This window comes from Oncorhynchus mykiss, chromosome Y (genome assembly GCF_013265735.2).
Source record: "Oncorhynchus mykiss isolate Arlee chromosome Y, USDA_OmykA_1.1, whole genome shotgun sequence".
NCBI classification, from domain to species: domain Eukaryota; kingdom Metazoa; phylum Chordata; class Actinopteri; order Salmoniformes; family Salmonidae; genus Oncorhynchus; species Oncorhynchus mykiss.
Genome location: NC_048593.1, coordinates 11446394 through 11468379, shown reverse-complemented (window position 1 = coordinate 11468379; position 21986 = coordinate 11446394). Strand labels below are relative to the sequence as shown.

Sequence of the window (21986 nt, the reverse complement as noted above, 5' to 3'; positions counted from 1 at the left end):
TAACACTAGAACCAAAGTTTCATTTTGTCCCCTAACACCTTGAGTATGGCATAAAATATCAAATGTATACAATGCACCCGTTTATTCTCCAAGGGTTAAGTTTGAAGCATTTTGAGGGCACACTCAACTAATAAACATGAAGCTTTTACTGACAGCAGCCTTGTGGAAAAACACCCGCCTCACCACGCACAATGGGCGGAGCTTATGGGTTCTGAGGTCTGTTTACTTCCAATTAAACCAACATTTTACAATTAAAATAAATTATAAAACAAAGTTTCGGTCATTATTTGATTTCTCACTATTCTATTCCTGTTTTTTTTTTTATACAAAAAAAAACAAACGAAAAGACGAGTCAATGGTGGTTCGTCTACAATTGCGTGACATTGCAGAAACGAAACTCTTTCGCAAGCCTTGCTGGGAAACTAAACCTACACCTATCAGAGAGCTTTTTGTTGTTGTTGCACACGCTGTTGAGGACGGGTGTAAGGATCTTAATGCTCGAAATCTTCTCACACTGCCAAAGCTCACAAGATGATTTCGGTGCTGCTTAACGCTCTTGTGCTGATGTTGGTGTTGGGCCTAACTGGGGCAAGATATCGACTAACGCCATCAGGTAGCGCATTCAAACACACACACAGATACTGTGTTAGGTGTGGGTTCTTTGAAATGTTTAGTGACAAATCACTTTTTATAGTGCTACACAGATAATATTGGTTGATGGATTTGTTGACTCTCTGCCTCAGGCCCCTCCACCATAAACCTGTGTGGTCAGATGTTTACAGTGACAAATGGAGGGGAACTCACCATGTACACAGATGCGATCTCACCCTCTCCCTCCCGTTCTCCCTACTCCTCTCCCTCCCCTTCTCCTTCCTCATCCTCCACCTCATATCCCTACACCACCCCCTCTCCCTCTCCCTCTCCCTCTTCTCTGACTGTGTGTCTGCGTTACATGGCCGAGGAGGGAGAAGACTTGACTTTCTTCAGCCTCACTCAGGGGAACAACTGGAACCTTTTACTGAAAAGGTATTATTGGGGGATGGACCACCTCTCCATCGATTCCTCCCAGGACTTTAGCTCCTATAAGCTGTTCAGGGCTGTCAGAGAGGCACACCCCTGGACCAGCCTGTGTGTTACCTGGGAGAAAAAGACAGGCATGGCCCAGGTGTGGAGAGGCGGGACAGTCAGCGTCAGGAAGAGGGTGTTTGGCCAGGTAAGAGGAGAGAAAGTGGGTTAGGAGAGGTGGGGGGCACTGCTGCTGACCCAGTGCTGACCCAGTTATTTGTATTTCTTTGTGTGCGTGTGTAGGTGACCAATGGGCCTCCTGTCTTGAAAGTGTTTAAGTTTGAGGGGCAGGTAACTGACGTGGAAGTGTGGGACAGAGTCCTCTCCCCAAGCTGGATACTGGCCTACATGTCTGGGTGGCAGTCCTACTGGTCCTACACCCCTGGTAATGTGCTGACCTGGTCCAAGGCCATCTACTCCACCAATGGTGAGGTTCTCCTGGAGAGAAACACCTACAACTCTGACCATCAGCCTATCAGCGCCCAGGACCAATTAAAAGGAAGACAAAGAGAAAGTTTGAATGGAGGAAGAGTGAGAATGCAGAGCAGAGAGAGGGCATGGCTGTAGGGGAGAGTAGTGATTGCCACCAGTGGCGATTTTAACATGTGAATCTTGGTGGGTCAAAAAATAACAAAAGTGGGATGCATGCCAGCAAATCCACAACACTAAACAATACATTAATTGCACTATAACAGTGACAAACGGTGCCTACAAACGGCCTACATAAGCGGATCAAAGGCAATCCATAATTTTGACTAAGACAACAGCGAGCTAGGACAGATGTAGTCAATATAACTATTTGTTTAGAACGTTTGAAATGTACAGCGACAGAATTCAGAACCTGGGCCGTTCTTACAGTGTTCTCCCTGTACACCAAGTCAGAACCATAGTAAAGATAAAGGAGACATATAAGCAGACAATGAAAGCTCTTACAATATTCAATGATTACATTTCTCTAAAACAGGTTATAGACTACATGTGCACCACCAAGTCAGAACAGTAGGTGAAATTAAGAGGGGTAAATAGACCAAATTATTAGAGTGAGGTACATGGGCTACTAACATCTTACTACACAACATACACTTAGTATTACTTTCTTAGCTACAGTATACATATCTCCCTGGTATATTACATCATTTATGCAGCAGCAAACAATACATTTTTGGACTCACCTTGTTATGCTGTTTTCACGGCGGGTCTTTGTTGGCAAATTTTGTCATCAAAGTCTGTCAATCTCTGGATTTATGGTGCTTTCAAAACAACTGGGAACTTGGAAAAAAAACAAGGTCGAATCATAAGAACGTCATTGACCTTCATGTCGTAGCTCTAGAAAGAGGCCGGATTTACAATTCCGAGTTGGATGACCGTTCAAAGCGTATTTTCCCAGTCTGAACTCCTTTATTCCCGACTTCCCAGTTGTCTTGAACTCACTGAAGTCAAGTTTTCGCGGCGCATCGCTCTGTATTTTCTGCTGGCTTGCCCCACCACCACAGAAAGCACTGAGCGAGGCTGAAACACCTGCATTTTGGAAACTGCTCTGTGACTCGTATGAATGCCAAAATAACATGCAAAACAGCCTGTATTTTTATTTATTTTTGGTAAAAATGTGGGGCTCAAAACAGCCCCTCCTGCCCTGAATGACAGGTCGCCACTGATTGACACTAACCCTTACTTTAGATTAGAATATGTACTTATTGATGCTCCTTGGTTGATACTTGTGAATCACTTAATGACTGCATTAAAAAGAAAATTAGCCTACAATATAGGCGACATAGGCCTATATAATTCAATAATATTTAAATAGATGTCACGTTCATTCAATTGAGTTCTATTTTGCTAATTGTATGCTGTCTGTCTGTCATTTTGCCTCAATATTTTTCACGGTGTGTATCAACATGTGCAAAAATCTTGATTTATTGCATTATAGGGTAAGCATTAGAATAACCCGACTCAATAGTTGCTGCCATAAGTGATGATATCTTTTTAGTAGCTGATCCGTCATCAGTATTGTGGAATCATTCTAATGTTAATTAAGGTAAGATTTCGATGGAGAAAGATCATCCAACCTCCCAAGAGCAGCGAGGTCTCTTTCGATCCAATCAGTATCGGCACATGCCTCAACGACACACTTAGCGAACCTTCTCTTTGCGTGATGTTTTGGGAAGCGCACGTTACATCTTCGGCTGATGGGGGAGAAATGCATTGTTAATTAAAACACTCCTAAGCATAAATTCCATCGCGATCTTGAAACTGGGCCCTGGATCTGCGACATTACAAAATGATTCTAATTGATTTCCCATGTCTGTCCTGTCCTGATGTCTGTCCTGATGGAGGAGAAATGCATTGTTAAAAGAGTCAAATTAAGTCCTAATCTGGCTGATGATTTAAATGATTGTTAAGAGTTAAATAACAGCTACATGATTTAAATAATTGTTCAAATGAAGTGCATGGCAAATTAAAAGCAATTGATGTGAAACAATGTGTGTGATTGTGTTATACTAGTCTTAACCTGGGTCTGTGAAACCGGCCCTTTAGCACAGGAGGCTGCTGATGGGAGGACGGCTCATAATAATGGCGTGAATGGAACGGTATCAACCACATGGAAACCATGTGTTCAACACCATTTTCTTTATTCTGTCCCTGCCTGTCCTCCCCAATTCAGCTGCCAGGGGCCACCTGTTAATAATGACAAGTTGCCATGTCACAAAACAACCTCGGAGCGTCACTATTTAACATGAAAATATGTTTTTTTATTTCATCATGTACCATCAATTATGATAAAATATGAACAGCAGCAGTTTATGTTGAGGCACAAGCTTGGGCTGTGTAGGGCGGCATCGTAAAACATATCAGTTTCAGAATTTCTCTGAAACTCAGACAGAAACAGGTTCTCTAGCTGTGGCATTTACAGTTTCATCTGAACAGATCACTCTTTATATCAAAACTAAGATTCATTCATCCACCAGCCTAGCCTGGGTGCGGCGTTAGCCAACTACAGTATGTCCTTGTTTTATGACTACAGAACTCTTTTAGATCAGTGAATATTTACAAGGCAGAGAATAAGGGGGGAGGCATGTTACACGTGTTCAAATGTTGTTGTTGTGATTTCCCCCGTCGTTTGAAGTGCAGGTGACGGGCAGTCCAAACTGTACACTCCCCTCCTGTGGCTCTAGTAGGCACTGCACCTCACACAGACAGGGTCACAGTGAGAATTGCGAGTCTACTAGCGTGTATTACCAGACACCATCAGTTCAAAGCAGATAATATTATGACGTTAAGGCAGAAAGGTTGATATTTATCTCCATGTTGATATCGACAGTTACAAAATGGCTTCAAACCGGAGACAGTCTTGGATTGCTTTGTAATCGTTATACAAATTTGAAGTAAGGTGGGATGCATGTTGCAGTGTTCCACAACATTGCTGAACACCGCAGTCCTGAATGCAGGCCTGGTCTTCTTGTCCCTTTGGAGTGGTAGGTACAAGGTGCCTCTATCCACTGGTCCAGGAACAACTATCTCTCCGTAACAGTTGAGGTTAGGATTTGGGCATTAGTTTGGGAATCTGATCCTAGATCTGTGGTTAAGGGCAACTTCTACCCAGAGCTGTGCGAGTCTGTCTCCATGTCTGACATTCCTTCAGTTCAGTAGCTGACTGACGCTGACAACACGGTTGAACACTGCAGTCCTGAACGCAGTCCTGGGTGTCGTGGCTGTTATGGGCCAATTTGAAATTGCACCCGTATTCCCTATATAGTGTACCACTTTTGACCGTTGGGGTCTGTCCAAAAATAGTGCACTATGTAGCGAATAGACTGCCATCCGGGGCGCAGCCCGCAAGTCTCTATGGTACATACTCCTTCAGCAGCTGGCCGGCTATCACCAGTCTCTGGATCTCACTGGTGCCCTCGTAGATCTCAGTGATTCGCGCGTCGCGGTAGTGCCTCTCTGCTGGCATGTCCGTCACGTAACCCATTCCCCCAAGAACCTGGATCGACTTTTAGTTCCGCAGAAGAACATTAGAAGGGGTTAGCAATCTGAGATTTTCTGTGAATTCTGTCAAATCCGCTATTGATTAATAGAGTCAGGCACTACTTCTAGCAAACATGACATCGCGGGCTCCGCGATGCGTACCTGATGGCCGCAGAAGGTAGCGGCCTCCGACGCTGATAGTTTGGCCATCGCTGCTTCCTGTGGGGACATGAAAGGAGGGAGTACAACGTTACGTAGTGTGACAGAGAGGACGGTGTGCGTGGTGTGTGTGCATACCTTGGTGAAGGTTTTCTTGGCGTCTTTTAGCATTGCAGCCTTCCAGGTGAGGAGACGGGCGCTTTCAACAGCTACAGCCATGTCCGCCAGCTTGAACTGAAACATTGAGACACACACACACGCCTTTGATAACACACACTTACACCTTAACATTCAAACACAAACTTTAACACACGCATACCTGTACGGCCTGCAGCTTGCCAATGGGAGCTCCGAAGGCGGTGCGTTTGTGAGCATAGTCCACAGCACAGTCCAGAGCCGCCTGAGCAATGCCCAGAGCCTGGGATGCTATGCCTATACGCCCACCGTCCAGGGTTTGCTGTGGCGAGAGAGGGGATCAGTACACACGCACGGAGATGGACCACAAAACGTACACCCGTCCCCTCGCACGCGCAACACCCCCCACCCCACCCTACAATCCCACCATGGCTATCTTGAAGCCAGACCCTCGTGGCCCCAGCATGTTGCCCAGGGGTATCCTACAGTCCTCCAGGATGAGGTTGGCCGTGGAGGTTGCTCTGATGCCCAGCTTGTCCTCCTTCTTCCCCAGGGAAAGGCCAGGGTGAGGCATGGGCACCAGGAATGCACTGATACCCTACAGAGGGAGGGAATATATACACTGAGGGAGGGAATGGACAATGATTTTTGTTGTCGGACCCACAAATAGCGGCAACAAGATGAATTGCGTGCATGAGTTACATTGATAAAGTAATAAAATATTGATAGAGAGAGATAGAGGGGGGAGAGGGACTAGAGGTGTTTAACCATGACTCCAACAGTGGTGTATCTAACCTTGTGTTTGAGTGACTTGTCGGTGGTAGCGAATACGACAGTAGCTGAGGCATCCCAGCAGTTGCTGATCCAGGCTTTAGTCCCGTTCAGTACCCACTCCTCTCCCTCCTGTCTGGCTAATGTAGACGCTGCCCCTGCATCACTACCATTATCTACACAGAGAGAGAGGAGAGAGAGACAGAGGAGAGAGAGACAGAGAGAGAGACAGAGAGAGAGACAGAGAGAGACACAGAGAGAGAGAGTGACAGAGAGAGAGAGTGAAGGAGAGGATAGAAAAGACGTCAACAATGAAACAATCACCCATTTCCCCAGGTTGGAGCATAGAAGTGAGTGGAGGTGTTTGTACCTGGTTCACTCAGAGCGAAGCAGCCAACTTTCTCTCCGTTTGTGAAAGGGGTGATCCACTGATCCTTCTGCTCCGGTGTTCCAAACTTCAATATCGGCCCTATGTACAAAGACTATACACACACACACACACACACTTTTGTATCAGTGCAAGACAAAAGACAGTCTCTTTCACACACACACACACACACCCCCTTACGTACGTTGTTGACCGAGACCACACATCCAGTGCTGCCACATCCCCTACTGATCTCCTCCACGGCCAGGGAGTAGGCCAGGTAGTCCATACCTGCTCCTCCCAGCGCCTCAGGAACCTCTACAGCCATCACCCCCATAGCCCCCAGCTCTCGCACCTGTACAAACACACAGGTGGATGCAGTGGTATTCAACAACAACAATTATGAGTACAGATTATAACATGGGACAATATTACATTTTTTTTTGAGAAAGATATTTAGACAAATAAAAACGTAGAGTATGTGTATGTATTAGTTTATTTTCATTTTGATAAGAGAGATGGAAATGTAATGGATTTTGGGGTATTTGTTGTGTCATTAGATTTGGGGGTCCCTGCTGAAAAAGTTTGAATACCACTGTGTTAGAGTGTGTGTGTGTGTGTGTGTGTACCTCCTGTTTAGTGGTGTGAGTACCTGTCGGGCGGGAAAGAGGTGCTCCTTGTCTAATTTGCCAGCTATAGGAGCCAGTTCTCTGTCTGCATAGTCTCTAGAGGTCTGTCTCATCATCTGATGCATCTCTGGTAGCTCAGCTAGCGAGGACAGAGATCTACAGCCACACAGGCCAAGGGCTGAGAGAGAGAGAGATGGAGAGAGATGGGGAGAGAGAGAGAGACTTTAGTACTGTATGACCTGCTCATGTCTAGCATGGATTTACAACATCGTGACACTATTGTTAGACAGAGTTATCAGTGTTACATTACACCCGTGTGAATCCAACTGTCCAGGTCGATTCTGTGTGACACCCAACCAATGGACCCAACCCACCCGCTCACAACTCCCTGCCTCTGGGGTAAAGGTTGAAAACTGGACATGAAAAATGACCTACCGATTGAGAAGTTATTATATAGCAACCTTGATTGAGGCCCTTGCTCTCTAAATCTAAGGTTTGACAGATGGATGTAGGCTGCCTGTCTCGCAAACTACAAATAATAGTAATTTGCTACTGAACAGTCATTCACCTCTGCACATTCCCTCAAGAATATGTAATGTGATATACTGAACCCATACAGGATCTACATTTTGGAGATAATAATCTTCATACCCGGTTAGCTGACCAGCACAGCGGTAAACTAGGTGAAAGGTCATCATCCGTCCACCGCGTCCTTAACGTGTCCCATTGAGAACGCGCCTGCTCGAGTGAAGACTTGGGGTGACACCAGAAAACTAGAAATGTGAATATATTCACTACGGTACAATGCCAATCGTGTGTATTTGCGACATCGATAACCACCCAAGCAGCCAGCTCAAACATGGTTTCTGTGAACGATAAACTATGTCAATGATGCTTACGTTAACGACTGCGATCATTAACCCCATTCACGTTGCCTTGGAAGTTATTATTGACCGCCACTATAAAAAGCTGAATTTTAGCAATGCATAACTGGGTTTATTTTAGAGATGGGTTAGAAGCTAACCACACACTAAAATATGCAGCTAGCGGTCGTTACTTCGCATTAGTGTTAGCACAGATAGACCAATGAGCTTAGTTATACACATCTTATCACCCCGGCAAATTACTGTCCCAAGTCTATTTTATTGTCGAAGGGTCAACACACCAATAGAGCAAGTACAAAAAAAACGTTGTATTTGAGAGACAAATTAGCACGTCACTAGTTTGTGCATTGATTGTAATACGGACCTTTTCTAGCTCTGAAAAGTGCTGCCATGTTGACTGCTCAGTCTGCTGCTTGTGCAATCATACAGAGACGGAAGAGGACGCGAGACATCCCACTCCCTATTTTTTGTTCTGGTTCATATACAGTCAATGAACTAAACAGACCAGACCCGTATAGAATTCAGACAAGTATAACATGTTTGGTGATACAATCGAGCGCATCCCGACAATTTCCCTATGAAATTAAACAAGCAAAACACAGCAGCAAACAAGCAAAACAAGCAAAACACAGCTCAAATGTAAAAGTTTTTATTGATTAGCATGATGTGCATCCAAGCCTGTACCGTTGTGCTTTCAACAAATTGCAGATCTGCTTTCACTTGCTGTGTATCTTCAGAGGTTTTGAAAACGATCGGAAATAAAACAGCACAACGCGGAAGCGTCAATTATGACTTAGCTACGGCTTTGGAGGAGAACGTGTGCTCTCGGAACCTTCAGAGGTGTTTTATCATTTTTATGTAACCTCTAGGCAAGTCAGTTTAAGAACAAATTCTTATTTACAATGACTGCCTACCCCAGCCAAAACCTACGCTGGGCCAATTGTGCGCCGCACTATGGGACTCCCAAGCACGGCCGGTTGTGATACAGCCTGGAATCGAACCTGGGTCTGTAGTGACATCTCTAGCACTGAGATGCAGTGCCTTAGACCGCTGCGCCACTCGCGAGCCGAGTCAAGGTGACGTTGATTAACGTTATACAAAGCTTTATCTACATGCATCGTCATTGTTAGGTAATAATAATTTCTACTGTTCGGTCTACAACTGAGAGGCCGGGACTGTCTGTCAGCGGCTCACTAATCAGATGGTCCTTTCTCAGTCCAACAGATGGAAGAGAGAAGAACAGAATGAAGACATATAGGGAGAATACAGTTGGACAGACAAAAAGGGAAGAGAGAGAAAGAAACAAGGAATATCAAACAGAGAGAAAGGGACAATGAGGCACAAAATGTTGCCACAAAATGTTGCCACAAAATGTTGTCACAGTGAACACAAGGCTTTGAATAAAGTAGTCCAGGGCGAAAGGAATTCTAGTTTTTCAAAACATGTTTATTATTTGGCATCATAAAAAGTCATTTAGGATGTTCCGTTCGGTACGATGCTGCCGTTCCATCCCTTTAGGATGGAGGGGTGAAGGGAAGGAAAGGAGGAATAGGATTGGAGAAATAAAAAGCGCCCGATGGGCGGGTTGAGTGAGGGAGGGCTGGCTGGCTGGCTGCAGTTACAGCGTGCATCCACCAGAGGTCGCTCACTTGCTGGCGGAGGTGAGGTTGAAGCAACCACGCTGGTGGAACTGCATGTCCCTGACGCGACGCATGGACTGGATCTGAGGCTGGAAGGCACAGAACTCGTTGTAGTGTCTGTAGTCACCACACTCAAATAGGTACTGGTAGCCTCTGTATCCGGGGTACTGGTAACCCACCCACCTGGAGAGAGGAGGAAAGGAGAGAAGGTCATGTTTTGTTACATTTAGATTGATAGTCATTTTTAGGCTGTTTTTTTAGAGACAACATGAGTCACATTGGAGTTCTGTGTTTCCACTTTAAAGTGTGCAACAGTTATGAATGTACCCTTGACACTATGACACAAACAAAACCCAGCCCCTCCTCCCCGTGGCTGCCTGAACACTTCACTTTATACAGTGACACTTCCCACAAGGCCTCATGTTGTCACTAGGCAGGAACCTGCAACTCTGCCTCGGGCTCTGGGTCACACATAGGTCACTATACATCATGCTAATGTATTGCTGCTCTATGTCTTGCTTCAGCCTACAGATATGTTTTTTAAAAAATCTTCGATATAGGTGAGGGTTTTTCAGTCCCAGTACCCATGAAAATAGATTTCTGGTGTGTGTGCGTAAGTACGAGTGTGTGTGTGTACACTCACACTCCGCCGGGCACCCTCACGCTGCCCACTCTGTCGGTGAAGCCGTGCGCCCAGAGGGTTGGCACGTCATCCTCCTGGATCTCCATCTTATTGCCCTTGAAGTCGGAGAGCTCAAAAAGACAGATCTTGTGCTCCAGGCTGTCCTGTGGTGTGGAGGGAAGGAGGGGGAGGGGGGGGGGTGTCAGGGAAAGGCTGGAAGGTCTCTTCACTAGCTACTGTATTAGCCCTGGTTACCGGCTGTTTTTACGCTCCGGCGAACTCATTCGTCACTGTCATGTTTGGAATGTGTGTGAGAGAGCGTATATAGGAAAATGTGACAGTGTGTGTTTCGGAATGTGTGTGTTCCTCACCATGCGGATGGGCCTGAGGGACATGAGGCAGTCGCTACGGTAAGAGTTGCTCCAGGTATCCCAGCGAGGGTACTCTCCCTTCTCCAGGATGAACATCTCCCCGCGGAAGTTAGTCTGCTCAAAGGCAACAAAGCTGGAGAGGGGTGGCCGCCGGGGACAAGGGGGGAGGGATTAGAAGACGGGTCAAAATGAAATGAGCGTGAAGGGCCACGAAAAATGACAGCATCAGGGTTTGGGCTCAAATGTTTTGGGCTCAGTCTGAGTTTGTCTTCCTGTGTGTTGGACTAGCATGTAGAGTTGATTGATTGTGTCCTGTAGGTGTGTATGTGTGTGACTGTGTGTGTGTGTGTAATCTTGCCCTATAGGTGTGTGTGTCCACTTACGGGCCGCACTCGACGATGATACTGCGCACTCTGTCCATGCCGCGTTCACACACGTTCATGCACTCGTTCTGGACCTCCATCATTCGGCCCTGGAAGTTCTCCTGGTCGAACAGCATGATCTACAGGGGGGCAGTGAGTGGTCAGAGGTTAGATGCCATTTATCCCTGGAAGAGGTCAAGGGTGAGATACTGTCCGTCGTCCGCAAATATTTGTTTTCTATGTTGACCCTTTTGCCATAGAATTAGAGCGCATTTGGTGCCTTTTACTACTGCAGGTATGTAACGTGGTCTCAGAGCCCTTTACCGTTTGTGCCATTCAAAAAATGGAAAACCCAAAGCCGACCCGTACTGCAGTGAAGGCTGCAAGATCTCTGGGGTCATCTTAAGACACACCAACTTAAGTAGCAACATTTACCAACCACAACGAACAATGTTCTATCCGTGGTCAATTAGCCCGGCTCAGATAAAAAGTTCAAAGAGAATGGCTAACGTTAAACTGTTTGCTGCTCCCCACACAACGGGTGGACTTTGCTCTCAGGTGGGTTGTGGTGTATTTTTAAATGGACGTGTGCCGACTCACCCGGAAGTTTCCGACGCTGGGTTCTCCGGTCTTAGTGGCCTTGCTAGTGGCAGCAGGGGCAGGGGCTCCCTTGTCCTTGACATCAGTGCCCTGGCTGGAGGCGGACTTGGCGGTCTGAGACATGGTGTGGGATCAGGAGATTCTGACGGAGAGCGGAGGGGGGGGGGGGGGGGGGGGGGGGGGGGGGGGATGGAGAGATGAGAGAGGACGGGGAGAGGAGAGGCATGTCAGAGGAAAGAAGATGGGGCAGGCAGAGAGAGTTAAAGAGAGGAAGAAGGGAAAGAGGGCGAGAGAGAGCAGAAAGGGAAAGGGAGAATGGTGTGGGAGATGGAGAGATCGATTGAGAGAAAGAGGGACAGGGAGAGAGAAAAAAAGATCAAAACACAGATCAGGTAAAGGTGTGTTCTCACTACAGAGTTGAATGTGTTTGGTTTGTGTATCTGTTACTATTTCTTAGTCTTGTAACTAACTGAGGCAGGAAACAGCGGTCAAACACTTCCATAGGATGGATCAGAAAATAACCATCTGTTGTACCAATCCAGCCTGGGGTCTGATTGCCTCATGTAGGCCCTGAGGCCCGAGCCTCTGTTAGGGGCTCAGCCCCGCCTGGGGGTGACACACCCGGGCATGGTAGGCTGAGAGGAGTGGGCCCCTGTGCGCTGTTTGCTGCTGTGGATCGACTGCTGTTTTCAGTTGGTGTGGGGTGTGTCCTTACCTGCGTGTACAGCTTGCTGTGCCGTGTGGGGTAGGCTGGATCGTGCTGGTCATCTCAGCGCAGAACCCTAGCTTTTATACCCTGGCAAAGGCTGAACGCAAGGGCTCGGTGGACAATAGAAGCACCAGCGTCATCAGAGTTGGTCTGGACCAAAGCCCCCTGGGTCATCGCAACAACCAGAACCCCCCCCCCCCCCCCCCCCCCCCCCCCGCTGCCTGTAGGCACTTTGCTGTCAATGGAAAGCCCTGACAATGGCACTTTCCCCCTCTGTTAGTGAGCTGGGCCTGTAAGCTACAGTAGCATATAGGGCACAGGAATGCATAGACCTGGAGGGAGCAAGGAGTTAACACACACACACACACTCTGTATCTTTCTCTAACTCTAACAGGTGAAACTGCACCAGCACTTAGCTTAGTTTTGAAAAGACAAAAGACTTATGATTCAAAATGGCAAAACATTTGATTTTGAAGTGGGAAAAGTTGATTAAGAAAAGAGGGGATTGCAATTTATTTCCATTCACGTACGTTTTGTCCGGACTGATTTTTTTTTGGTGATCTTCTTCTTCTTCATCTGGTTAGTTGAGAGCAAGCAATAAAACAAAGTTATGCTCCCTATTCGTATTTTTCAAATTGTAAGGATCACAATGTTCGTCTTCTCCGTCCATTGTCCAATCAAATGCAGGTCTCTCCACTGTGTACTGTAGGTCAATATCAGTGGTCATGTCGCTGGATGACTTTTAAAATGTTGACGTGTGCATCGCAATCCGTGATCGATTGATTGTTCATCACCTATATCTATCTAAGATATAAACCCATATCTGTAGGCTGAAGCAAGACATAGAGCAGCAATACCTTAGCATGATGTATAGTGACCTATGTGTGGCCCAGAGCCTGAGGCAGAGTTGCAGGTTCCTACCTAGTGACAACATGAGGCCTTGTGGGAAGTGTCACTGTATAAAGTGAAGTGTTCAGGCAGCCACGGGGAGGAGGGGCTGGGTTGTGTTTGTGTGTCGTAGAATGTCAAGGGTACAGCTGTGATGACAATCCACTACTAGGGCATAATGAGTCCAAAACTAGCTGGTTGAGTAAAGGTCGGTAGAGTAAAGGTCGGTTGAGTAAAGGTCGGTTGAGTAAAGGTCGGTAGAGTAAAGGTCGGTTGAGTAAAGGTCGGTAGAGTAAAGGTTGGTTGAGTAAAGGTCGGTTGAGTAAAGGTTGGTAGAGTAAAGGTCGGTAGAGTAAAGGTCGGTTGAGTAAAGGTCGGTTGAGTAAAGGTCGGTTGAGTAAAGGTCGGTTGAGTAAAGGTCGGTTGAGTAAAGGTCGGTAGAGTAAAGGTCGGTAGAGTAAAGGTCGGTAGAGTAAAGGTCGGTAGAGTAAAGGTAGGTTGAGTAAAGGTTGGTAGAGTAAAGGTCGGTAGAGTAAAGGTCGGTTGAGTAAAGGTTGGTAGAGTAAAGGTTGGTTGAGTAAAGGTTGGTTGAGTAAAGGTTGGTTGAGTAAAGGTTGGTAGAGTAAAGGTCGGTAAAGTAAAGGTTGGTAGAGTAAAGGTCGGTAGAGTAAAGGTTGGTAGAGTAAAGGTTGGTTGAGTAAAGGTTGGTTGAGTAAAGGTTGGTAGAGTAAAGGTCGGTTGAGTAAAGGTTGGTAGAGTAAAGGTCGGTAGAGTAAAGGTTGGAAGAGTAAAGGTTGGTAGAGTAAAGGTCGGTAGAGTAAAGGTTGGTAGAGTAAAGGTTGGTTGAGTAAGGGTACAACAAAAAGTGTATAAAATAATGGCAAATGATGATCTCAACAGATAAAATGCAAAAATACATTAGACCAATTTTACATGGAAACCTGGGCACCTATCAATGTCTAGGAAATCTATCTCTGTATTATTTGTAATTCAGAGTCATTCTTCTGTTATGTTATCTTATCATTCTTAGCAGGCCAGTGTAGAATCGGAAACATAGGCTGTGTTTACAAAGGCAGTCCAATTCTGATATTTTTATTGGGAAAAGGAGCTGATCTGATTGGTCAAATGACTGTGTTCGCTAACACCAAAGCCATGGCTATGCTAAAGCTATGGCGAATGCAAAAACCATGGCTATGCTAAAGCTATGGCTAATGCAAAAGCCATGGCTATGCTAAAGATATGGCTAGCACCAAAGCCTTGGCTATGCTAAAGCTATGGCTAACACCAAAGCCATGGCTATGCTAAAGCTATGGCTAATGCTAAAGCTATGGCTAATGCAAAAGCCATGTCCAATACTACAGCTATGGCCAATGCGTTATAAACAGATTACGCATCATAACAGAGTTTGTCAAAACATGTCAAAACAACATGTGTTCAATAAATGATTGTAACCTTCTTTTAGTGCTGTGCTGTTTTTTGGAGTAATTGTTTTCTTCTTTTTGACCTACAACACTACAACCGTCCCACCTCCGCCAAAGTCGGTCCCTCTCCTTGTTTGGGCGGCGTTCCTCGGTTGACGTCACCGGCCTTCTAGCCATCACGGATCCACTTTTCATTTTCCATTTGTTTTGTCTTTGTCTTACACACCTGGTTTCAATCCCCCAATTACTTGTTCTTTATTTAACCCTCTGTTCCCCCATGTTTTATTTGTATGTAATACGGTCTGTTATGTGGGCATGCTTTCATTGTATTTTTGTCTATTTTAAGTAAAATACGTTTCTTTACGCATTTCTGCTGTCCTGCGCCTGACTCCTCTACACCAGCAACACACGGACCTCATTAGAACAACAGTTTGTTAAACATCAAATTAAATAAATGCATATGTCAAAAGGCACGATTTATACTTTTGAATTGATTCAGTTGTGATGGTTAACATTTTTTTATAAACATATTTCGGAAAGTTAATGAAATACAAGAATATTCCCTTCGGGATAAAAAAGGACACACAGCCTAAGTACAAATGACAATAGCCATTTGGTTAACCCTAATGGTTAACCAACTGTAATAGTTCATAACCACCATTTCTCTTTCTTCAAAGCGTCCGTTCCACTGTTGACGTGTAACCTGTCTGAAGGTTTCCTGCTAAAGCTGCTGGAGCAAGACTTGCCTGCTGCTGACCCTCTTCCAACTCGGTCCTCTGTCTCATTTCTTGGCTCGGCTTATTCCCTCTCTCTCTATGTTTATGTTTCTCTCTCTATCTGCCAGACGAGATGTCCACATTCCAGCACCAAATGGAGCCTCCTGCTGCTCTGTGTTATGAAACATGGGGGCGCATGCCCTGATCATGCTGCAGATTAACTATGAATAATTGGCAGGGCGAAATAAGATGCGCACCTTCGACGCTACATGCCGCGTCTCATGGTGGGGCTAACGGAATGACAGCGCCTCAGTCATCAACAGTCTCAAAAAGTCAACCGTGCACAAGTTGAACTGTACGTTTATTTTGAAGATGTTCGGTTTCAGTAAACCTTTTACCGTGACAATCGACCAAAGGGTATTAGTGATGACATAACACAGACAGACAGACAGACAGACCAAATACTTTATCGATCCTTTGGGAGGAAATAGGGGGCAGGGATTGCAACGGAGCAGGTGAGGTGAACCAGAGTGAGACAGACAGAGAGACAGACAGGTCTCTCCCTACAGGAGAGTAAAGGACATGACATGCTTGTCAACAGAGAGGACAGGGTCATCCATGAGGGCTCTTGGGATACAGCTCGTTAGCTGAGAGACCTACAAGAACCCATGAGATGTGATTGTGAACGATAGAAATAAAGAAGAAGTGAAAGGAGGAGATAGTGAGGAAGAGGTAGAGAGAGACAGAGAGAGAGAGAGAGAGAGAGAGAGAGAGAGAGAGAGAGAGAGAGAGAGAGAGAGAGAGAGAAATCAAGTGTAGGCTACTGTACGTGGCTTTTGGAGGGAATCCCCCTCCTCTCATCACCCCTTGACATTCCAAGTGCCCTGCACTTGTCTCTTCTCTCCTCCTCTTCTCCCTACCCCTGGTCCCTGCCCTGGGTGATAGTGTGGCGTCTGCACTTCAGTCCCTCTATAGATTAACCCCTGCTTTTGTCGGAGGGACAAAGAGAGGCTCCTCCCCGCTGCTGAGCTGGGGCTTTCAGTGTGGCCCTTTGCCAGGGGAGGCTTTAAAAGGGTGGGGGCGCGTGAGTCCTCTCACTCTCATTCCGGGACAGCCAAGGGCATCAAAGCAAGGTGAGTCTCTCTGTCCCACCCAGAGAACCATAGCACCAGCCTGATCATCCACCCAGCCAGGCAGGCAGGAAGACAGAGCAGGGCAGAGTGCCTAGGGTAGGGTAGCAGGCCCCATAATGATTCGGTCTGCCCGCCACCACTTCACACCGCAGCCAGGCAGGCCCAGGGGCATAACTCTGGACCCCGGGAACAAGGACCAGGGGCCGACAAGGGATGGAGAGAGAACAATCAGGAGAAAAAAGGGGGAAAATAGAGAGATAAATTGAAAAAGAGTGGCAGAAAAAAATAAATAGGAAAAGGAGACCTAAAGGGGAATATTCTAGATGTGGCCCCTGGTCTGTTGGACTTTCCTCATTCCAGTACAGGGTCTGTAAATAGCTGCTGACGCTTTCAATCCAGCATCACACAATGGTCCTGCTATTCAGGCCAGTCACTCCACAGCGCATGCTTTGAGCCTCGCTGGGACACCATCCTCACAGGCGTTTCAGCCCTGAACAACACATAGCTAAACCAAGCCTTTTAGCCCTGAACAACACATAGCTAAACCAAGCCTTTTAGCCCTGAACAACACATAGCTAAACCAGCCTTTTCACATTCTAGAGCATTCGAGCTGTACGGGCCGTTTCAGTACATAAAAGCAGGCCATGTAGGGTAGAATAGCATTGATGCGGTGGTACAATATGAATAGTTTATTACACGGGGAGGGAGTCCTGCTGTACTAACCCGCCACTGGACTCTATTATAGGGGATGAAGCACAATGCTGCTCCATTTTCTCCCTCCACCAGCTACTTTGCTCTGTTATATATATTTATATATATTTGACCTGAACATTTGTTTGATGGTCAGTATTTTTGATATGGGCAAACTTTGTTGCCGAACTTTGTTGCGTGTCTGGGGCAGTGTGTGTGTTTATATGAGAAGAAAGTGTGTGTGTGTGTGTGAGGGAGGGAGAGAGTGTGTATAATGCCAGTATGAATGGGTGGGAAAGAAACGTTCAACGGTCTAATTAGCATCCCGAGTTGCACATTGTCCAAATGTCACATTCTGCTCGTTGTAAAAAGTACTATTGTTTATAACAGCCCTGCTATCTGTCCTCTCTCATTCCAGACAACGAGATGACTCACCATTGCACCAAGTTCTCCGGCCACTGGAAGGTATGTGAGACTGGCTTACTGAGCATCATATGAAAGACCTGCCGTGGACATGTTTCATATACATCCGTCCGTGACCTAAAAGCAATGAGGTGGAATTCTGACCTCCACCTCTCCAACCGTGGCAGATCAGTGATCACCTCAAGGAAGGAAGCGAGGAAAGAAGGACGCTTTTTGTCAAGTATTTGAGCTCAGTCTGTGGGGTCCAGGAAAACTATTTAAACCAGAGAGATGCGGGAGAAACAGGTGTCTGGGATCAATGTGACAACCTGAGCTCAGGAACAAACCGTTTGTCACAGGGGCCTGTTCGGTCGACAGCAGGGTCGGGGCTAGGCACACTCTTTCTGTTCCCGCGGAACACATCACACCCTGCACGGAGTTAGACGAATCACAGACCATATTAACTCTAAAGAGCTGGAGAGACACTTCCGGCTGCACACCACAGGCGGCTGGTGGCACCTTAATTGGGGAGGACGGGCTAACAGTCACGTCTGGAACGGAATGAATGGAACTTGTCGAACGCGACAAGCCCACGGTTTCCACCTGTTTGATACCATTCCATTTATTCCATTCCAGACATTATTATGAGCCGTCCTCCCCTACAGCAGCCTGTCCAGGTAAATAGACCGGATACAGTATGTAACTCATGTCTCTCTCTCTCAGATCATTGTCTTCGACGAGGAGTGCTTCCAGGGGCGTCGGCACGAGTTCACCTCCGAGTGCTGCAATGTGATGGAGTTCGGGTTCGAGACTGTGCGCTCCCTCAGGGTGGAGAGTGGAGCGTGAGTACTTACACACAAATCCCCACTTAAAAATCCCCAACCCGCAGAAACACTCAAAGCAGACCTTCCACTCGCTGGTTTCAGTCTTTAGAACTATTGCTCAGAGAAGCTGATGGGAAAATGAGAGATCTCAATGTGATGTCTTACTTTTCCCCCTTTCTCCCTCTCGCTCCTATAGTTGGGTTGGCTATGAGCATGCTTCCTACCAGGGCCAGCAGTTTGTGCTGGAGAGAGGAGAATACCCCCAGTGCGACGCCTTCGGAGGAAGCAATGCCTACCATATCGAGAGGATGACCTCCTTCAGGCCCATTGCCTGCGCTGTGAGTAACTAAACTACCGCTCTCCATCTACTCCTATCTGCTTCTATCACGACCTATTCCACACACTTCCTCTTGACTGACAACACCCCCCCCGTCCCCCGTCCCCGTCTTCTCCCCTCCAGAACCACAGGGAGTGTCGTATGACCATTTATGAGCGCGAGAACTTCCTTGGTCGTAAGGGCGAGCTGAGCGACGACTACCCCTCCCTCCAGGCCATGGGCTGGTGCAACAACGAGGTCGGCTCCCTCAGGGTCCAGTCCGGAGCGTGAGTAGCCGGGCCCTTACCACAGTCAACCTCTCTCTCCCTCTACTTCACTCACTTTCTCTCTCTCACTCCAATCTGCTTCTCTCTCTCTCTCTCTCTCTCTTTCATCCTCTCTCAAATCGCTTTCATCCTCTCTCCAATCTAATTGTTTGACTGCTCCCTTAGCCACATAGTATACATTATCGCCAACTGACTCTGAAATCTCTTTCTGTCTCTCTACCTACCAGTTTTGTGTGCTACCAGTACCCCGGATACCGTGGCTACCAGTACATCATGGAGTGTGACCGTCACTGTGGCGAGTACAAGCACTTCAGGGAGTTCGGCTCCCACTCCCAGACCCCTCAGATCCAGTCCATCCGCCGCATTCAGCAGTAACCTCTCACCGTTATTCCAAGCTTAACCCCACTGTTACCCAATGCTGAATAAACTGTCTTTATAAAACCTCACTGACCTACCGTCCATGCTTGTGCCTCTCTGAATATAGCTAAAGGCAAACAAACAAACAAACAACCACATGGGCTATTGAGACATTTTAGGATGGAGCGCTTCTGAAAACATTACATTTACTGGCCAGCAGGTGGCGCTACGTCTCCATGACAGTAATCACACACAACAACAAAAAAGATCAATCTATTGACAAAATATAATAATAAAATATTGCTTGGTTAAATCAAATATAACAGTGTGATGACGTACATTGTTAAATAGAATTATGAGACAAAGTGGCCTTTGAAGACAGGCTATGATAAGGGTCAGGTGGGTTGGAGGAAGCTCGGCTGACCCCCATTCCATTTGGGATGGGCATAGCGGCCCAATTTTGCAGTGCTTTCATCAGATGTTTGCTTCCCATTTGTAAAATACTTGTCCAAAAATAAATTACTGTTGTATAGGTTGTAAAGCCCAACAAAATGCGTCAGCAATTGGTATTTTATTAACAGTGCAGCACATAATTGAAGGCCTACTGGCCAATTCATATGCCTACTGAATTTTAGGAAAATCAAACGTCCCAATTAAATATGCGTGTGTATATATGCTTCAAAATCTGATTAAACAGGTTTCCAACATACGCCTACAATGAAGTGGTTTGGAGATACACAAATGGGTTGTCTAATGATTCAGGGAATGGTCCGTTGGATTGATCCGGCTAGTTATCTCCCAGATGTGTCAGCCATCTATTATTCATGTGTTAGTAATTAAAAAAAAGATGCCCATACTGAGTGCCCAGTGCCTACCGCCCTCTTTTGAACACTGTTAGAAAATAATGCATTTTCTTTTTTAGTTAAACAGACTAGTGCTAATTTTATATAATGGTATTTATTTTAATAAACTCGTAACAGGGCATTTATAATCACGTAATTCCCCGTCCATGAGCGATCCGGCTCCATGACATGTTTTCCGGGCTTCTCGGTCGCAGCGTGAGGAAGTGGGGCTTTCACAGTAGCTGAGCTCGCTCGTTTCTGAGAACACAGAATACACTGGGTGGGGGGAGACACAAACCCACCACACAGCTGCACACGGGAGACTCGGCCAACGGTCTCTACTCGGACTCACCAGGGATAACAGGAAGAATTCATGTGCCTCTGAGGAACGCAAACAAACAGGATATCAGAGGTTCTCATTCGGCGTCGGATTCTGCCGAATGCACCGATCTCAGCGGATCTCGTACCGGATCCATTCGGGCTACTGTAGCAAGAGGAACGTGTCTCGCGTAGCGCGCAACGAGGAGGAAAATAAACGTATGGTCACAACACTTGACCGAGGAAGACACTGACAGGCAGCTGATATTGGAAGACGAAATGACATGCACTTAGGTTGTTAGTTTATCTCCCATTGCCCGTTGGTTCACCTAGCAAGTTGTTTGGTCGCCCGGGAAAAGACTCAACTTCCAGTGGCGAGAGACCGCGGACGGCGCACCGAGCTAACGTTAGCTAGCCAATTTCCTCCTTCCAACGCCCCCTCCCCCCATCATAACAGCTAGCTAGCCACTGGTGTCTCCGTGCCAGAGCCCACGACACTGGGCGAAAGCAATGATTATGGCAAATGGTGTGCGGTTTGGTCCGTTTTTTTTTTTTTAAACGAGGTGCGTTTGCCCGAGGATCGGGATTCGTTAGCCGAGATCGCTAACTGCACGAGTGTGTTTCGCTTCGGCGCGACCAAAGCGGCTGTTAGCTAGCTACCTGCGCTAGCCGAGTCGGTATATTATCTAACGTTAGCGGGTTAGTTGAAATTGAACTGGCTCACAGCACGGGGTTAGCTGCTTGCTAAGCGGCTGTAAGCGACTCGCTACCGAAGTAGCGACGTTTTGCACAGCGGTTTGTTCGTAGACAACCCTGTCTCCCTAGATTCTACATTTAACTAACGTGAACTGGCTGATTTTTCGTGGCATGATTTGTTTAAATATTGCATATATAGTTACCGTAGCGCCAATAACATATAGTTGTTTTCTTGTTAGCTAGAGGGATTTTTAGTCGGATATCTAGCTGATTGTTTTTTTTACTTTTTTGTTGCATTCTGGCCTGGATATTCAGCTAGCAACCTGCATCTATATGGCGACGTGGTCTGCGACAAATGTCCTCCTGATGAAGAAGAACGTTGTTATCCCGAGTCTTCATTTTGGTGAATACATGTGAACCTACCTACCTTATACGGCATCTGGACTATTCATTCGTGGTCCGATTTTTGTTGTTGTTGTTGTGTGATACAGGCGAAGCTGGCTTCCTCTTGTTGTTTTAGCTCTCTCCCTTTGTCGTCATTTTCACGGGATGTCTTCGTCGGATGCCATTTCGATAGATTTTATGCAGCATCTTCGTAGACGCTTAATGTTTTGTTTTATGTTAAAAGCATAGGCGACAAGGCGCCGCTGGGAAGCTTGAAAGCTTCGCACAATACCGCAAGGTTGACATGATTTTTTAGCTTGCCAAGAAGATAAAAAACCAATCATCCAGGATCAGTGGGCTTTGACAGTTATTAGCTAACTAGCTGGCTTGCTAGTTAGCCAAATCTAGCAGGTGGCCCATCTAAATAAG

The 21986-nt window shown here is 46.4% G+C and overlaps 5 protein-coding genes across 9 annotated transcripts in view; 3 read left to right on the top strand and 2 right to left on the bottom strand.

The window, feature by feature from the left end:
* The first annotated feature begins 322 nt into the window (after nucleotides 1–322).
* LOC110509622 (jeltraxin) lies at nucleotides 323–3536 on the top strand. The gene is given in 4 exon segments (XM_021590620.2): nucleotides 323–613; nucleotides 744–1213; nucleotides 1309–1537; nucleotides 1540–3536. Coding segments are annotated over 4 exon segments (909 nt in total). The 5' UTR covers nucleotides 323–531; the 3' UTR covers nucleotides 1668–3536.
* Nucleotides 3537–3797: 261 nt separating this feature from the next.
* LOC110509620 (short-chain specific acyl-CoA dehydrogenase, mitochondrial) lies at nucleotides 3798–8455 on the bottom strand. Of its 3 annotated transcripts, none has more exons than XM_021590618.2 (10): nucleotides 8344–8455; nucleotides 7119–7273; nucleotides 6672–6821; nucleotides 6470–6581; nucleotides 6124–6275; nucleotides 5756–5926; nucleotides 5513–5650; nucleotides 5332–5427; nucleotides 5197–5253; nucleotides 3798–5059 (listed from the first exon to the last, which is right to left on the bottom strand). In XM_021590618.2, the coding sequence occupies exons 1-10, from the start codon at nucleotides 8369–8371 to the stop codon at nucleotides 4907–4909; spliced, it is 1212 nt and encodes a 403-aa protein (XP_021446293.2). In that variant the 5' UTR covers nucleotides 8372–8455; the 3' UTR covers nucleotides 3798–4906. The 3 variants fall into 3 exon arrangements, with proteins under 3 accessions (XP_021446293.2, XP_036823231.1, XP_036823230.1); XM_036967336.1 differs by adding an exon at nucleotides 7747–7848 and having other exon boundaries at nucleotides 5197–5427; nucleotides 8344–8411; XM_036967335.1 differs by having other exon boundaries at nucleotides 5197–5427.
* Nucleotides 8456–9404: 949 nt separating this feature from the next.
* Nucleotides 9405–21986, bottom strand: LOC110509623 (beta-crystallin B1). 2 transcript variants are annotated; one of them, XM_036967338.1, is made up of 6 exons: nucleotides 21601–21986; nucleotides 11575–11716; nucleotides 10996–11114; nucleotides 10613–10745; nucleotides 10263–10405; nucleotides 9405–9802 (listed from the first exon to the last, which is right to left on the bottom strand). In XM_036967338.1, the coding sequence occupies exons 2-6, from the start codon at nucleotides 11695–11697 to the stop codon at nucleotides 9625–9627; spliced, it is 696 nt and encodes a 231-aa protein (XP_036823233.1). In that variant the 5' UTR covers nucleotides 11698–11716; nucleotides 21601–21986; the 3' UTR covers nucleotides 9405–9624. The 2 variants fall into 2 exon arrangements, with proteins under 2 accessions (XP_036823233.1, XP_036823232.1); XM_036967337.1 differs by lacking the exon at nucleotides 21601–21986 and adding an exon at nucleotides 12290–12402.
* On the top strand, nucleotides 16369–19406 carry LOC110509320 (beta-crystallin A4-like). The gene is made up of 6 exons (XM_036967339.1): nucleotides 16369–16441; nucleotides 17550–17596; nucleotides 18257–18375; nucleotides 18554–18695; nucleotides 18818–18960; nucleotides 19188–19406. The coding sequence occupies exons 2-6, from the start codon at nucleotides 17558–17560 to the stop codon at nucleotides 19333–19335; spliced, it is 591 nt and encodes a 196-aa protein (XP_036823234.1). The 5' UTR covers nucleotides 16369–16441; nucleotides 17550–17557; the 3' UTR covers nucleotides 19336–19406.
* Nucleotides 20361–21986, top strand: part of LOC110512753 (beta-adrenergic receptor kinase 2) — a 96826-nt gene continuing 95200 nt past the window's right edge. The window contains exon 1 of one of the 2 annotated variants that reach the window (XM_036967333.1): nucleotides 20361–21576. In XM_036967333.1, the coding sequence (XP_036823228.1) occupies nucleotides 21507–21576 (70 nt within the window). In that variant the 5' untranslated portion in view covers nucleotides 20361–21506. The remainder of the gene's footprint in view (nucleotides 21577–21986) is intronic. The other variant, XM_036967334.1, reaches the window with a different exon arrangement.